The sequence below is a fragment of the Rhinoderma darwinii genome, chromosome 5 (genome assembly GCF_050947455.1).
Source record: "Rhinoderma darwinii isolate aRhiDar2 chromosome 5, aRhiDar2.hap1, whole genome shotgun sequence".
Classification (NCBI taxonomy): Eukaryota; Metazoa; Chordata; class Amphibia; order Anura; family Rhinodermatidae; genus Rhinoderma; species Rhinoderma darwinii.
In genome coordinates this window covers 234,247,098-234,263,996 of record NC_134691.1, presented here as the reverse complement: position 1 = coordinate 234,263,996, position 16,899 = coordinate 234,247,098, and the positions used below count along the sequence as shown (strand labels likewise).

General features: G+C 39.2%; 1 protein-coding gene across 1 annotated transcript in view; it reads right to left on the bottom strand.

Annotated features, from left to right (window-relative positions):
- COBL (cordon-bleu WH2 repeat protein) overlaps nucleotides 1-16,480 on the bottom strand; it is a 395,136-nt gene extending 378,656 nt beyond the window's left edge. The window contains exons 1-2 of the mRNA XM_075826990.1: nucleotides 16,308-16,480; nucleotides 7,058-7,258 (exon numbers count right to left, since the gene is read on the bottom strand). Of these exons, the coding sequence (XP_075683105.1) occupies nucleotides 7,058-7,258; nucleotides 16,308-16,480 (374 nt within the window). The remainder of the gene's footprint in view (nucleotides 1-7,057; nucleotides 7,259-16,307) is intronic.
- Nucleotides 16,481-16,899: the final 419 nt, after the last annotated feature.

Here is a 16,899-nt window from a genome sequence, read left to right as displayed (position 1 = left end):
CCTAAGATAAAGTATAATCTCAGAATCACTTGGATAAGTAAAAGCATTCCAAAGTTATTACCACATAAAGTGACACATGTCCCATTTGAAAAAAAATGGTGCTGCCAAAAAAGGCTCAGTTCCGAAGGGGTTATATTCGCGATCTTAATAAATACAGCATACTAAACCATGGCTTTTGGTACTGTGAATAAGAGACCACTGAGATACATGTGATAACCATCCTGGTACAGAGAAAAATATTTATAACCCAAGTCACCAGGTTAATTTACAGCACTGTTCAGAGATTTGTTGTTGTTTTTTTTACTACTGAAAACTAACTTTGTAGGAACAGTATTAGTATTAAAATAGTTTTAGTCAAATTTATTCATTAAGTGTTTTTAGTGTTATTTAGCAAATTTAATAATAAACTGACAACATCTGGGTGTTTTGTGCTACTTTGTTTTACAACAATTGACGCGCTTGTTTATAAGTGATATAATTATTTTTACTTTAGCTGGAAAATAAGACAGACAAGAAGAGAAGACACAATGATTAAAATCTTGATACGCCTGCCAGCTATTCTTAGCAACATTGTAATCCGTCTCTGAGTACTACTTCCATTATTTACAGGATGATACTTAAAACTAAGACTGGAAATTAAATAGCTGACTGGGAAAATCATAAGGCCAAGGAACTGCTACATAAAGTATGGTATTGTATTTATTTTTTTGAATTGAATTATCCATTGCCTAAATTTGTAAAAGAGTTGAATTGATAAAATGATATGTATTTGAGTAAATTGAAAGAGACACAGAAGAAACCTCACATCTTCAAATGTAAAAACTGGGAAAGAAGCCAAAAGTATTAAATAGATGGGAATACAGCTGATATTTCTGCCAAGAGAAATGCCAAATTAAGGAAGTATTCATTTATTTTGGCTGATTCACATCCACAAAAGTAAAGGATACAAATGTGTATTTTTTTAACTGAATGCTTCAATTCATAAACAAAATGTTTCTCTTTTTCAGAACTCATTTACTACACCGTGTTCCAAATTATTGTGCACATTGCATTTCAGTGTCATAAACATTTAATTATTAGTTTTTCAATTAAACTCATGGATGGTATTGTGTCTTAGGGCTCTTTGGATCATTGTAATCAATCTCAGATACCTGTGATAATTAGTTTGCCAGGTGTGCCCGATCAAAGGAAAACTACTTAAAGAGGCTCTGTCACCAGATTTTCAAACCCCTATCTCGTATTGCAGCAGATCGGCGCTGCAATGTAGATTACAGTAAAGTTTTTTGTTTTTTTTTAAAAACGAGCATTTTTGGCCAAGTTATGACCATTTTTATATTTATGCAAATGAGCCTTTCTTAAGTACAACTGGGCGTGTTTAAAGTTAGGTACAAGTGGGCGTGTATTGTGTGTGTAACATCTGGGCGTTTTTACTTGTTTTACTAGCTGGGCGTTGTGAATAGAAGTGTATGATGCTGACGAATCAGCATCATCCACTTCTCTTCGTTAACACCCAGCTTCTGGCAGTGCACAGACACACAGCGTGTTCTCGAGACATCGGCACCAGGCGACAGAGGCTACAGTTGATTCTGCAGCAGCATCGGCGTTTGCAGGTAAGCCTCTGTCGCCTGGTGCCGATGTGTCCTCGCTCGTCCGACAAGATGCAGGACCTGGGGCAGGAAGTGACGTCACAGCGTGATCTCTCGAGAACAAGCTGTGTGTCTGTGCACTGCCAGAAGCTGGGTGTTAACGAAGAGAAGTGAATGATGCTGATTCGTCAGTATCATACACTTCTATTCACAACGCCCAGCTAGTAAAACAAGTAAAAAACGCCCAGATGTTACACACACAATACACGCCCACTTGTACCTAACTTTAAACACGCCCAGTTGTACTTAAGAAAGGCTCATTTGCATAAATATAAAAATGGTCATAACTTGGCCAAAAATGCTCGTTTTTGAAAGAAAAAAAACGTTACTGTAATCTACATTGCAGCGCCGATCTGCTGCAATACGAGATAGGGGTTTGAAAATCTGGCGACAGAGCCTCTTTAAGAAGGACGTTCCACATTATTAAGCAGGCCACAGGTTTCAAGCAATATGGGAAAGAAAAAGGATCTCTCTGCTGCTGAAAAGCGTGAAATAGTGCAATACCTTAGACAAGGTATGAAAACATTGGATATTTCAAGAAAACGTAAGCTTGATCATCGTACTGTGAAAAGATTTGTGGCTGATTCAGAGCACAGACGGGTTTGTTCAGATAAAGGCATAATGAGGAAGGTTTCTGTCAGACAAATTAATAGGATTAGGAGAGCAGCTGCTAAAATGCCATTGCAAAGCAGCAAACAGGTATTTGAAGTCGGTGGTGCCTCTGGAGTCCCGTGAACCTCAAGGTGTAGGATCCTACAGAGGTTTGCAAGTGTGCATAAAGCTATTATTCGGCCACCCCTAAACAATGCTCACAAGCAGAAACGGTTGCAGTGGGCTCAGAAATACATGAAGACTAATTTTCAAACCGTGTTGTTTACTGATGAGTGCCGTGCAACCCTGGATGGTCCAGATGGATGGAGTAGTGGATGGTTGGTGAATGGCCACCATGTCCCAACAAGGCTGCGACGTCAGCAAGGAGGTGGCGGAGTCATGTTTTGGGCTGGAATCAAGGGGAGAGAGCCGGTAGGCCCCTTTAGGGTCCCTGACGGTGTGAAAATGACCTCTGCAAAGTACGTAGAGTTTATGACTGACCACTTTCTTCCGTGGTACAAAAAGAAGAACCGTGCCTTCCGTACCAAATTATCTTCATGCATGACACTGCACCATCTCATGCTGCAAAGAATACCTCTGTGTCATTGGCTGCTATGGGCATAAAAGGAGAGAAACTCATGGTGTGGCCCCCATATTCCCCTGACCTCAACACTATTGAGAACCTTTGGAGCATCCTCAAGCAAAAATTTCTATGATGGTGGGAGGCAGTTCACATCAAAACGGAAGCTCTGGGAGGCTATTCTGACATCCTGCAAAGATATTCAAGCAGAAACTGTCCAAATACTCACAAACTCAATGGATGCAAGAATTGTGAAGGTGATATCAAAGAAGGGGTCCTATGTTAACATGTAACTTGGCCTGCTAACTTTTTTTTTCATTGAAAGAGCTTTTTATTTCTGTAAATATGACCTCCTGATGCTGCAAATTCAACAAATTACCATTTTAGTTCTCTTTACAACCTTTAAAATGTTTTGATCTCTGTTGTGCATAATAATGTGAAACAGTGCATTTTGAGTTTTTTACTTCTAAAAAAAATCTGTTATCATTAGGAGATTTGTTCAATAAAATTAGCATTATACTCCATCGGTTGATGGCTTGAAGATTATACTGACTGTCATTTGCATCGACTATTTAGGAAAATCAGCGAAAAATAAAATTTGCATAATAATTTGGAACGCGGTGTAAAGGTTTAACTGTTTTATTGCTGCAAATTTGGGTGCTCTTTATTGCTTTTTCTCAGTGTAAGGATCACTTATGCTTAACATATCTTACATGTAAATACATGTGCAGTGGTGCTTGAAAGTTTCCGAACCCTTCAGAATTTGCTATATTTCTGCATAAATTTGACCTAAAACGACATCAGATTTTCACACACTTCACTGTGCGAGATTCTGTTCGCTTATATAATGCTTTGTTTTACTTAGTATAGAAAAGCTTTATTGCCTGCCAGTGTAAAACCAACATTCAATCTTTTAGGCCATGCCTCTGGAACAGCCTAATATGAATACAGCCATGGCAGGACTGGAGTCCTAAAAGTAGATAAAAAGAACCAAATCAAACAAATGAGTCAAATATATTAGACTTGGTTATTTATTTATTGAGGAAAATGATCCAATATCACTTAGAAAAGTATGGATTGGGTACAGTTGTATTGACTGGATACAACTGTTATATATCAAACCAATTGCAAAACTTAATATCAATAGATTTCTCACTGAGATGTTTTCTCTGTCCCCAAGTTTGAGACAAGGATGTCGGCTTTCTCTTTTGCTTTTTACATTAGTCGATAACAGGTGGATGCGCTAGGGTAAGTGTTGTGCCGCCTCGTTTCTAAACGGCTTTTCTTGGAAAGCCGGACGAGCGTTGTACGGGCTGAATAGAAAGTCTGAGCCCGTACACCGCTCGCTCGGCTTTCCAAGGAAAGTTTATTAGAAATTAAGCGGCATAACCCCCACCTGAGTGATTCTGCCACTTCGCTTTAGCCATCGGTGGGGGTCTCAGTGCTCACACCCCCACTGATTAAAACTTCTGACATGTCACAAGTTTTTTTTAAAGTTTAGTTATCCTCCCTTAAAGCTTATTTTGTCTCATCACAAATGCGATATTTAATATAATACAAAAAGGATATATTTTGAAATTATCGATTTGAAAATAATATTTTTTCCTTATACATTATTAGAAAACGGATCTCTGCCAAAGGGAATTCTGCTGGAGATGTAATACATCATTTCTGGATGTGGATTAGTGCGATTATTAATTGTATGGGTGTCAACGGTTTGGTCACCTATTTGGAATAATACTTTAATTAGGTAGTTTTTGTCCATCCCTGATATCCTTGTCTGGATGAACCTGAGATTATATAGTTTACAATTCACCTATTAACTATCTTCTCTAGATATCTTCAAATAGAACAGGGTGTTTGGTACCCTAGGAATAACTCAGATTTCAATGTGGTTTCATTATTTATTTTTTACTTTGTTGCAACTTGCACCACAGGAAGGGTTGTGTTCAAATTTTTTTTTATTATATAATTAATAATATCACTAGTACGTTTTCATGGAATGTAAAAAAAAAAAAAGGTGGGAAAATGAGATTGGTACTATAGTATTTCACTACAATAATGGGAATCAATATTGAAATATAACGAAATTTTTTAGGTATTCCCTAGCGGATAATATGGTACCTCATAGAGGTCTCCACTAGGAAATCAGTGGGCCGCCATGCAGGGTCCATGCACATGATCAGCTGGAATGACAGATTTATCATAATTTACGCCAGTTATTATGGCGTAAGTGATGGCGCAAATCTACACCTGCTCAGAGAACGTGTAGATTTGCCTATCGCATTAACAGCCAAAAATGTGCCACATTTATTAAGAGGTGTGCGCCTCTTAATAAATTTGCTGTATTTACTGCCGACGTAAATCATTTTAATATATTCCCCCCGGTGTTTTGAAAAGGAAATGACAAAAATGGCCAACATGATTAACCATGTAGTGTGGGGACTTGGTGAGATTTGGGTGGTGGCATTTAGTTGAGGTAATGAGAGATTAGTGAAGGGCTGGGTACCTTAACAAATAACACCAGCGGTGTGGAAAACCGCATTAGTACCACATTAAAAAAAAAAAACACTGAAATAATACATGTGTTTTTACTATACTTTTGCGGCAATTACATTTTCTAGAATATGTTCCCAGATCTGCATATATAGAAGAAAGCATGATTGCAGTACTGCATATAAGGAAAAGTTATAGTGTAATTACTATGGGAAAATATTATTAGAAGTATAAGACTACATATCTTAGATACTACATTCAAAATGGTAACGTCCAAAAAATGACCCTACTTTATTTTTCATAGCCCTACGTGAATTCTGGGTGTAGTACAAAATGCCATACTCACTTGTGGGGTGTCATGGCAATTTACAGATACAAGTGCAAAGCATTTTCAGAGAACAAATATTTTTTGCCAAATATACAGTACTGACAATTTCCTAATATGCCAGGACATGGCATGTGCATTAGTGTCTGAGATACCAAATTAGACTCAGGTTTACATAACAGAGGACATTCATGTAACACTGCAGTCTGACAACTGAATGCACATTGTGCTTGCACATAACTGGAACACATTACATTAAATGAAGAAACAAGGTGTGGTATTGTAGCGCCCATGCTCTAGGTTGCATAAGCAGCTAATGAAGAAACTGCTTTCTTTCACAGCTCCGTTTATAGAGAGAATAACACCTTGACTAGGAACAGGAATAAATGTATCCTGTCTACTATATTATGGTGCCACAATAGCACCAAATATGAATTTCATAAAAAAAAGTTTTATTCATATAAACATACAATTTACAACATTTGAGATCTAAATGCTAGCTCATCCAGGTTCCTGAACAATTCCAAGCACATACATAGATTCCATCTCAAATTTGGCATTCAAATAGCAATTCTTAAAAAACAGGGAAACTAAAAGTCATCTCAAGTCATGTCTCCTTGAAATTCAGTATAGTAAAAAAATAATAGATTCCAAGAAATCCATGCTACATCTCCGAATGGCTCTGTCCTTGTATCAGAGAGAATAAATCATTGAGCCGCCCGCAAAAACCACGGTCGTGTGCATGGTCCCATAGGAATGAATGGGACTGCAATTTTCCCGTGGATTTTCGGGGGAATTGTGGCCGCAAAAGCACATTCGTGTGCATGGGGTATAAGGGTTAGCATTAGGTACCGACTGGGAAAGTATTACAATGATGGCATATCAAATATGCCATGATTGTTAGTGGTCCAACCACTGGAACCGCCACTAATGTCTAGGTCAAAGAGGTCGTGAGGCCTCCTGCTTTATTTACGTAACTATGTCACTCCTGTCCCAGTGCTTTGTAAGTAATTGCTTATCGATATACCATCACTGTCTAAGTTGGGAAAGCATCTTTAAAGGCTATGTACACCTTTGAAATCGTTTTGTTTTTTTAGTAAAAATGTTGACACTGAACCCATCGGTCCCGCTGACATGACGGATTCAGGTCTCAGCGCAAGCTACAGCTGCTCTGTATACATGATACAAAGCAGCGGTATCTCAAAATGTAAAAACTATTTTTAATAAGTAATTAGAAAGTTGCACCAAACAAACTGATACACATTTTTATTAAAAAAAATAAAACAAGTTTTCAAAAGTGTACATAGCCTATAATTTGAAAGTTGTTTTTTTTTACCAAATTTTCTGGCCAAATAGTTTGAAAAAATAACTTTTGTTGTTTTGCAGCGTACTAAAATCCTATAAGCACATTTAATTTACCTTCCATCAACAGTGACATGTTTTTCCTTCCCATCTGGTAAACATATTGTAAGATCCACCTTCCTATGGAGCAGATTTTCTTTAGACTCCTCTGTGTTTAGGTTTCCAGTCCCCTCGGACTCTGAAGATGACATGTGCTCCATTTGCGGTTTGGAAGTAGATTGCATTGGTGGAGGAGGCGCACGGGATTTTATTTTCTTACTAGAAAAAAAAATACAAAACAAATTAAATGAAAAGTGTAATTTTGCCTTAATACAAACTTTCCCATTGTACAAAGACAAAAAATTATTTGCTGCATGAATTCCTGCCTAAATTAAGCATGAGAATTTCTAAAAGGAACCAAGACTCCCTTTGACTCAAGCAATAAGGCCATGTTTACAAGCTGAGGAATCAGTCAGGATGTAGGCGCAGATTACACTACTACATTTTAACACAATCCTCTAGAATTCCGGCGGCAATGCATGTGAATGGGATATTTCATACCACATTAACACGCTCAGGAAAACATCCACACGCAATAATGAACACGATGCACATTTTAAAATCTCCAGCATGTTTATTATTGCCGTGGATTCCATGCTGAAAAGTTATGAATTAGCTCCTTTGGGATAATCTGCGTGCGTATCCACTGGCCAATCTGCGGCAGAAATATGAGTTAAGAATTTTCTAAAATAGCCACTATATACTTTATTCCATATGAGCATGGCCTTCAGAAAACAGCAAAGTCCAACTTGTATACAGTTATTTCAGGTGAAAAATCACCTGTAATTATGAGACTGAGTTCATGCTGCCAAAAGAAAGGCATGCAACCCACGCGTTTTTACAAAGTGTTTCAGCCCTAAGCTTATGGCCACATCCACACGGCAGTATTTAGGTCAGTATTTTGAATCTGTATTCGGAAGATCTTTACCAGATCTCTGAATGGCAATCTAACCAAAAATCTGACTTTTTAGCAAGCAAAATTGTTATGAGTGTACCTGACTATAGATGAAACACATCTTTTCAAGAAACAAATAGAACTAAGAAGTGCCTGTAAAACACACATATCTGCTATAAGGTACAAACATATACACCATTTAGCCATAACATTAAGACCACCGATAGATGAAGTCAATAATATCAACTCTATTTAAAATGGAACCTGTCAAAAGTTGGGATATATTAGGCAACAAGTTAACAGTCAGCTTTTTAACCCCTTAAAGGAAAGGTGTCATGATTTTTTTAAATTAATTTATGTGTTTTTATTTGATAAAATATTATATTGACTTTATTTTTTCACACTCTATGTTTTTTCACACTTTCTTAGTTTACTGCCATGTTTTATTTCATCTGTGTATGTGTCTCTTACTGATACATACACAGATGGAATACGGCAGCTACAATGCATAGGACATAACGAACGAGACCCGTTCTTTATATCCTGTGCTTCTGCTGTCTCGCTCTGCAGAGCATCCCAGCATAGAAGCTGGTTTTTAGGGGGAAAGCCGGCGCCATTTTGAATTGAAGACCGGCCGCACTGCAGGTAAGGTGTGTGTGTCTGTCTGTCTCTCTCTCAAAGCTCCCCCTCTCGCGGCACCCACTCTCGACCCCCCCCCCTCGCGGCCCCCTTACACACCTGCTGTAACTGTATTTGTGTATATGTATGTATGTAGCAGAGCTGTGTGTAGCAGAGCTGTGTGTGTGAACCAGAGATCTGTGTGTGTAGCAGAGCTGTGTGTGTGTAGCAGAGCTGTCTTTGTGCACAGCAGGGCTGTGTGTGCGCGCTCGTAGCAGGACTGTGTGTGTGTGTGCGGGCGCGCGCAGCAGGGCCGTGTGTGTGTGTGCGGGCGTGCGCAGCAGGGCCGTGTGTGTGTGCGTGCGCAGCACAGCTGTGTGTGTGTGCACGCGCAGCAGATCTGTGTGTGAGCGCAGCGGAGCTGTGTGTGAGCGCAGCGGAGCTGTGTCCTATTTTTGTGCAGCGGATTATGCACGGGCGCCGCTGATCCTTCATAGCCACTTATCAGCTGTTTTGAAGAATGAGCGGCGAGCACCCCCCCCACACACACACAAATCCCCTCCAAACATGCACTGCGCCACACAGAACCCTCCCACTGTCCTTTTTTACGCAACACGTTTTTTAAAAATGCTTGCGTAAAAAACTATTGGCTCGCTTTCCCATTGATGTAAATGGGAAGCTTAATCAAGAGTTTGACACTTTTTTTTTTTGCGTTTTTTTTTACGCACTTTGTGTGCGCTTTTTGGAACATAATTAGGACTCCCATTGACTATGGGAACATTTGGCACATTTTACGTGCAAAGGAATTGACTAGACACTAAAAAAGCGCTTTGACAGTACTAACAGTGCACTTTACCAATTATGTAAATGCAAGCGTAATGAAGCACATAAAATGCGCCAAAAAATCACGTCAAATACACACCGTGTGAACCTGTCAATTGAAAAGTCATTCACTTCACTTTCATCATTCTTAGCCTTTTGGTGTGTCCTATAGCTTCTACCAGCTGCATTGTAAAAGCTCTCCCAAAATGGGAGCCAGACAATGCTTAGTAATTTTCCCCACATATCAAGGAAAAACAGACAATAAATACCTATAACTGTATGTGAAGACAAATCAAATCTCCCAAAAGGGAAAAATAATGACACCAAGTACAGTAAGTAACTTGCAAAAAATATAAATTCTTTATTACAATATACATAAGAACATGTTGGCCATCAGGACCTAAAAACCACAGACAATTAAAATATACAATGTGGAGAACATGAGGCTACTCAGAATGGCCTATATTCAACATTCAATAATACCGGACAGGGTCACTATGACAGTCATGCTATAAATGTACAGTACAAGGATAACCGACACCACAAAATGTGTCTCCAAAAAGCATGCTGAAACAGAACAATGTAATACAGACCCTGTAAAAAATAGTATACACGAGAGACTTGTAGCTAACACTGAAATCTCAGTGTAAATAAAGTGGTATAGAGACCAGGGTATCACCAAAAATCAGAGTAGGTCCCAGAAGCCATACCAACCCGTGTATTGCATATCAAGCCAAAAATGAGCTCCACAGCAAGAGCCCCGACGCACGTTTCGCGGCTTCAAAAAGCTACCGCGAAACGTGCGTCGGGGCTCTTGCTGTGGAGCTCATTTTTGGTTTGATATGCAATACACGGGTTGGTATGGCTTCTGGGACCTACTCTGATTTTTGGTGATACCCTGGTCTCTATACCACTTTATTTACACTGAGATTTCAGTGTTAGCTACAAGTCTCTCGTGTATACTATTTTTTACAGGGTCTGTATTACATTGTTCTGTTTCAGCATGCTTTTTGGAGACACATTTTGTGGTGTCGGTTATCCTTGTACTGTACATTTATAGCATGACTGTCATAGTGACCCTGTCCGGTATTATTGAATGTTGAATATAGGCCATTCTGAGTAGCCTCATGTTCTCCACATTGTATATTTTAATTGTCTGTGGTTTTTAGGTCCTGATGGCCAACATGTTCTTATGTATATTGTAATAAAGAATTTATATTTTTTGCAAGTTACTTACTGTACTTGGTGTCATTATTTTTCCCTTTTGGGAGATTTGATTTGTCTTCACATACAGTTATAGGTATTTAATGCTTAGTAATTTGTAGACACCTTTTCCTGGCTTGTAGCCAAAAATAGGGAGGGGGTGAGATTCCCTCCCACATTTACAGCAGCTGTGAGTCAGGTTGCTTTCCCTTATTCACCTTGCTGTAATTCTGGGACGTGCTCCCTCTGGTGGCCAACATAGGAAAACATGTCAAATTATTATTTAATTTTTAACACTTCCCATCATGTGGAAGAAAAAAAAATACTGCAAAAAACTTTAAAAATATCATAAAATTAAGTAACTTACTTTAAAAAAAAAAATAATTTGCGACACATTCCCTTTAATGAGCTGCATTTTTTATTTTTTACCTCTCTGCCTTTCAGCAGCCATAATTTATTTATTTTTTTTCATTGACGTGACCGTATGAGACCTTGTTTTATGTGGGAGAAATTGTATTCTCTTTTTTCGCAGTTTGGGGGTAGAAAAAACAAACAATTTTACGGCGTGAATATAGGAAAAAGCGATTCTTGGCTTCGTTTTTCTTATTTTTTATCCCGTTCATGTTTCACGCTAAATAACAGTTAGATCAATTCTTCAGGTTATTACGATAGTTTAGATACCTAATATGTGTATGTTTTTTGCTTTTATTTAATGTAGGGGCAATCAAATATATTTTATGCAAAATAATGACACTTTTTTGGAACATTTTTTTTAAAATCCCATTAAGGGATAACTTTATTTATAACTTATACATTACATTGTGTCACTATGACACAGGCTGCTGTTAGGGCAGCACATAGTTTGCCCTAACAACAGGCAAACTGAACAGATAGCCCTGGGGTCCTTTCTAGATCCCCAGGGCTGACTGCAGAGGGATTGTCTGCTCTTTGATCACGTCACCGGGTTTGCAGTGACACGATCAAAGAGGGGAGTTCCCTTTGACCATGCTGCGGTCATGGACCGTGGCGATCAAAGTGTTAAAAAGCTGGGGTCCAAATGTTTTCTAACCCCAGCTGTATTCAGCAGGCTGCTCTAAGGTCAGGAGCAGTTAGTTACAGCTCCTGCTTAGAGGATGAGCGCTCATCAGCCTCTTCTACAGCGACGCCAAAAGACGTCACTGTAGACGAAGCACCTGCACCACCTGCCATCAATAGATGGCGGGCGGTCGTTAAGGGGTTAAGTTGGAATTTTGGAAGCAGGAAAAATGGGACGGCGTTAGACCAGAGCGACTTTGACAAAGGCCAAATTGTGATGGCTGGATGAAAACAGCAGGTCTTGTGGGGTGTTTTCGGTATGCAGTAGTTAGTACCTACCAAAAGTGGTCCAAGAAAGGACAACCGGTGAACCAGCGACCTAGGCACATTAATGTAAGAAATGAAGGCTAGTCCGTCTGGTCTAATGCCACAGAAGAGCTCATATAGCTCAAATTGCTGAAAAAGTTAATGCTGGCTAGGGTAGACAGGTGTCCGAACACACAGTGCATTGCTGCTTGCTGTGCGCATCAGCACATCAATGAAAATAGTCCGCAAAAACTTGTCCTACCTTTACTGATTTAATTACTGATTACTTATGTAATTTTCCTAAACTGTTCTCATGTATTAGAAAACCCCTGAAACCAAATAAAAACATTTACAAAAAAAAAAAAACTCCTGGAGGAATAATTCCATTAATATATACAGCGAAGGAAATAAGTATTTGATCCCTTGCAGATTTTGTAAGTTTGCCCACTGTCAAAGTCATGAACAGTCTAGAATTTTTAGGCTAGGTTAATTTTACCAGTGAGAGATTATATAAAAAAAAAAAAAAGAAAATCACATAGTCAAAATTATATATATTTATTTGCATTGTGCACAGAGAAACAAGTATTTGATCCCCTACCAACCATTAAGAGTTCAGCCTCATCCAGACCAGTTACACGCTCCAAATCAACTTGGTGCCTGCATTAAAGACAGCTGTCTTAAATGGTCACCTGTATAAAAGACTCCTGTCCACAGACTCAATTAATCAGTCTGACTCTAACCTCTACAACATGGGCAAGACCAAAGAGCTTTCTAAGGATGTCAGGGACAAGATCATAGACCTGCACAAGGCTGGAATGGGCTACAAAACCATAAGTAAGACGCTGGGTGAGAAGGAGACAACTGTTGGTGCAATAGTAAGAAAATGGAAGACATACAAAATGACTGTCAATCGACATCGATCTGGGGCTCCATGCAAAAATCTCACCTCGTGGGGTATCCTTGATCCTGAGGAAGGTGAGAGCTCAGCCAAAAACTACACGGGGGGGGAACTTGTTAATGATCTCAAGGCAGCTGGGACCACAGTCACCAAGAAAACCATTGGTAACACATTACGCCGTAATGGATTAAAATCCTGCAGTGCCCGCAAGGTCCCCCTGCTCAAGAAGGCACATGTACAGGCCCGTCTGAAGTTTTCAAATGAACATCTGGATTATTCTGAGAGTGATTGGGAGAAGGTGCTGTGGTCAGATGAGACTAAAATTTAGCTCTTTGGCATTAACTCAACTCGCCGTGTTTGAAGGAAGAGAAATGCTGCCTATGACCCAAAGAACACCATCCCCACTGTCAAGCATGGAGGTGGAAACATTATGTTTTGGGGGTGTTTCTCTGCTAAAGGCACAGGACTACTTCACCGCATCAATGGGAGAATGGATGGAGCCATGTACCGTCAAATCCTGAGTGACAACCTCCTTCCCTCCACCAGGACATTAAAAATGGCTCGTGGCTGGGTCTTCCAGCACGACAATGACCCGAAACATACAGCCAAGGCAACAAAGGAGTGGCTCAAAAAGAAGCACATTAAGGTCATGGAGTGGCCTAGCCAGTCTCCAGACCTTAATCCCATCGAAAACTTATGGAGGGAGCTGAAGATCCGAGTTGCCAAGCGACAGCCTCGAAATCTTAATGATTTACAGATGATCTGCAAAGAGGAGTGGGCCAAAATTCCATCTAACATGTGTGCAAACCTCATCATCAACTACAAAAAAAGTCTGACTGCTGTGCTTGCCAACAAGGGTTTTGCCACCAAGTATTACATCTTGTTTGCCAAAGGGATCAAATACTTATTTCTCTGTGCACAATGCAAATAAATACATATAATTTTGACAATGTGATTTTCATTATTTTTTTTTTATATAATCTATCTCTCACTGTTAAAATTAACCTAGCCTAAAAATTCTAGACTGTTCATGTCTTTGACAGTGGGCAAACTTACAAAATCAGCAAGGGATCAAATACTTATTTCCTTCACTGTATGTTGGCTGGAAAAATTGTCGGCTATACGAATGACTATTCTTCCTAAATTGATCTATTTATTCAGATCTTGCTCTATTACATATCCGGGCATCAATGAGAAATTTATTTTGGCAGGCTGCAGACTTTGGCCTCATGCACACGAATGTGTTTTTACGCCCGCAATTCACACGCAAATCTGTGGGTGAATTGCGGTCCCATTCATTTGTATGGGCCCATGCACATGACCATGGTTTCCACAGTCTGTGCATTGGCCAGGAGCCTGGACTGCAAAAAGTTAGGGAATGTCCTATATGGGCCGCATTTTGCGGTCCGGGCTCTTTGAAATAAATGTGTGCACGGTCCGTGATTTGCGGACGGACCTGCGGATGACAATCTGCGGCCGTCAGAGCCGCGAATCACGGGCCGTGCACACCACTACGGTTGTGTGAATGAGGCCTCAGGGTTCACAGACAGACTATGTATCGAAGCTCTCTGTCTGGAGGCCTGGGACTACCAAATTTAAAGTTATATTATCTTGCTGCACAATTTTCTCAAATAGCAGAGTGGAATGATAACCCACAATACACAAAGTGGACCCTATTTGAATTTCTCTCTACAGTATGTCTCACTCTTCCCCGTGATCCCTGATGTGGTCCCTTCATCTGGGCACAAATCTAAGCTTGGTTAGTAATTTTTCGATGGTGGCTAAATCATCACCTTACTGTGATCTTCTACCTCACTTGAAATGGGAAAATGTTAATGTTTCAAAGAATTGAGAAATTAACTGTACATTTTTTTAATGTAACATTATAGATATATGCAAATTCTTCACTTTATTTAAACATTCTTTGAAATCACACCTGCGTCACTCATTTGAGAATATTTGTAGACTGACCCTACAAATAAATGAATGATTTCTCAACTCTACACCCAATTTAGGAACCTGAGCTCTACTTGTTCCCCCTCCTATGTAGCGGCATGGGAGAAGGTAATTGGCCCGATCCCTGATAACAATACTTGGCAGCAGACATGGGAGAATGTCCACGCCTGCTCCCACTCATATAACATTAAAGAAACATCCTAGAAACTGGCAAAAAAGTTTCCTTCTCAATCTAATCTATGCTTTCGCGGCTATGGTGAGGTGGATCATTGTATCACATTCGGTGGACTTGTCCAGTGGCCCAGACTCATTGGAAATGCGTGGAAATGTGGATCCAGGCTAAACTTTATCTCCATGTCAGCCTGTCTCTTTGGTCGGCGTTACTTAATGCCCTAATTTCAAATGTCTCTAAAAAGCAGCATAGACTGCTAAAGCACTTTCTCTCCACTGCCAGGTGGACTAGTCCAATAAGTTGGAAATCGCAATTAATCCCCTTGCAGAAAACCATTTTAAAATTTAGAGATATTTGGGGTTATGAACATATTGTTGCTACCTTAGAAAACAAAGTTCCTTGATATGGACTTCGTCTCCTGAAATAAGCCCCTCGGAGGGAGATGGTTAAGATGACATAGGGATTCACTGGCTATTCTATTCTTTTCTCTACTAGAAACCAATGACCGATTCTTTGATTGTGATTTCTAATATGATGCTCCTTTTAATTTTGCTGGGTCCCCCCCTTCCTTATTTTATTTTTTGTCTTCTCCTCTTCCCTCCCAGAGTAATTGATTCTGAAATTTGAATGTATGTAGATCCTTTCTTTTGTCCTTTGGTGCTTTTTGCACTTTTCCTCTACTGAGGATGTTATAAAAAACTTACAATTCAGAATTGTAAAAAAAACAAAGAAATATGTTCTCTATACTGAAAGGAATGGAATACTTTGCAGGACTGATACAGAATTTACAAACTGAAATATACAGAGACAGTGGCATGCTGAAGGTCGCTATTTAACAGGTCCAAAGTAACGGATAGAAATCTGTTTTGCATCACATGTAATGGAAACGTATTGCTAACTTATTATTGTGGTCTATCTGCCAGGCAACTTATTAGCCAGCATTCCCTGCTGTCTTTCCTTTTATACCATTTCCAGTCAGCACTATACACATGTTATGGTGTCATATATCATGTTCTGTTTTTAATATGGGAGGGGGGAACAAAGACAATGTGTGTCACCCAATTAAACTTTACTATAACATAGGATATAATAAGGGGATAATCCTGGCATTTTTATCAGATTAAACAAACATCTTAAACATAAATAAATGAATCGTTCTCCAAAAGAATCATAATAATAATAATAATGATAATAACAAAATAAAATAAGAAGATCATAATCAGTGTTATATATTAACGAATAATATAAAAATCTAAATGCATAGAACGTTGTGCACTATTCATTAAGATGCTTTTTTGCATTACTTTAACAGGTCATCATTGTTCAGACAACATACTAAAATACACACAGTATATACAAATACCTGGTAGAGACAACATAGGTTCCTAGAGTAACCCCTATGTCTCGTGTCTTCTTTGTTTCCTTAGTCAAATCTCCCAGTGATATAGAGAGTTTTTTGGCTCCAGATAATCCAGACACGGCAGAATCTGAATAGACATGGTCCTGTGCAGGCTTCCACAGTACAACACATGACATTTCAGCAGTTTGTTGTATTAGGAAAGTCAAAGTCCTCTGAGTGGTTGTGTCAGATAGTTACTCATTAATGCCGACTTTTAAATGATGTTACTGTAGCCCTCCTCATCCTCAGGCGGTAGCAAAACTCTTATGTAACACTATATGAGTAATTTGTTTAATTCTAATTATTATAATTACATGCAGTACATAAAGTTTTCCCAACCCACAGTTTCTCAAGAGCTATTAAATGATATGGTGGCATGGACAGACATTCAGAGACCTGACTCTATTTAGAAGATCAGACATAATGCCACGTTCAGACGTGGCGGATTCTTCACTGATATCCACAGCAATTTTTCAAAACCCCATCAGAAAAAAACATCAGTGCGGAATTGAGGGCATTGAGTCAGAGAGTTGTGGTCAATGATTCCTACTCTGAA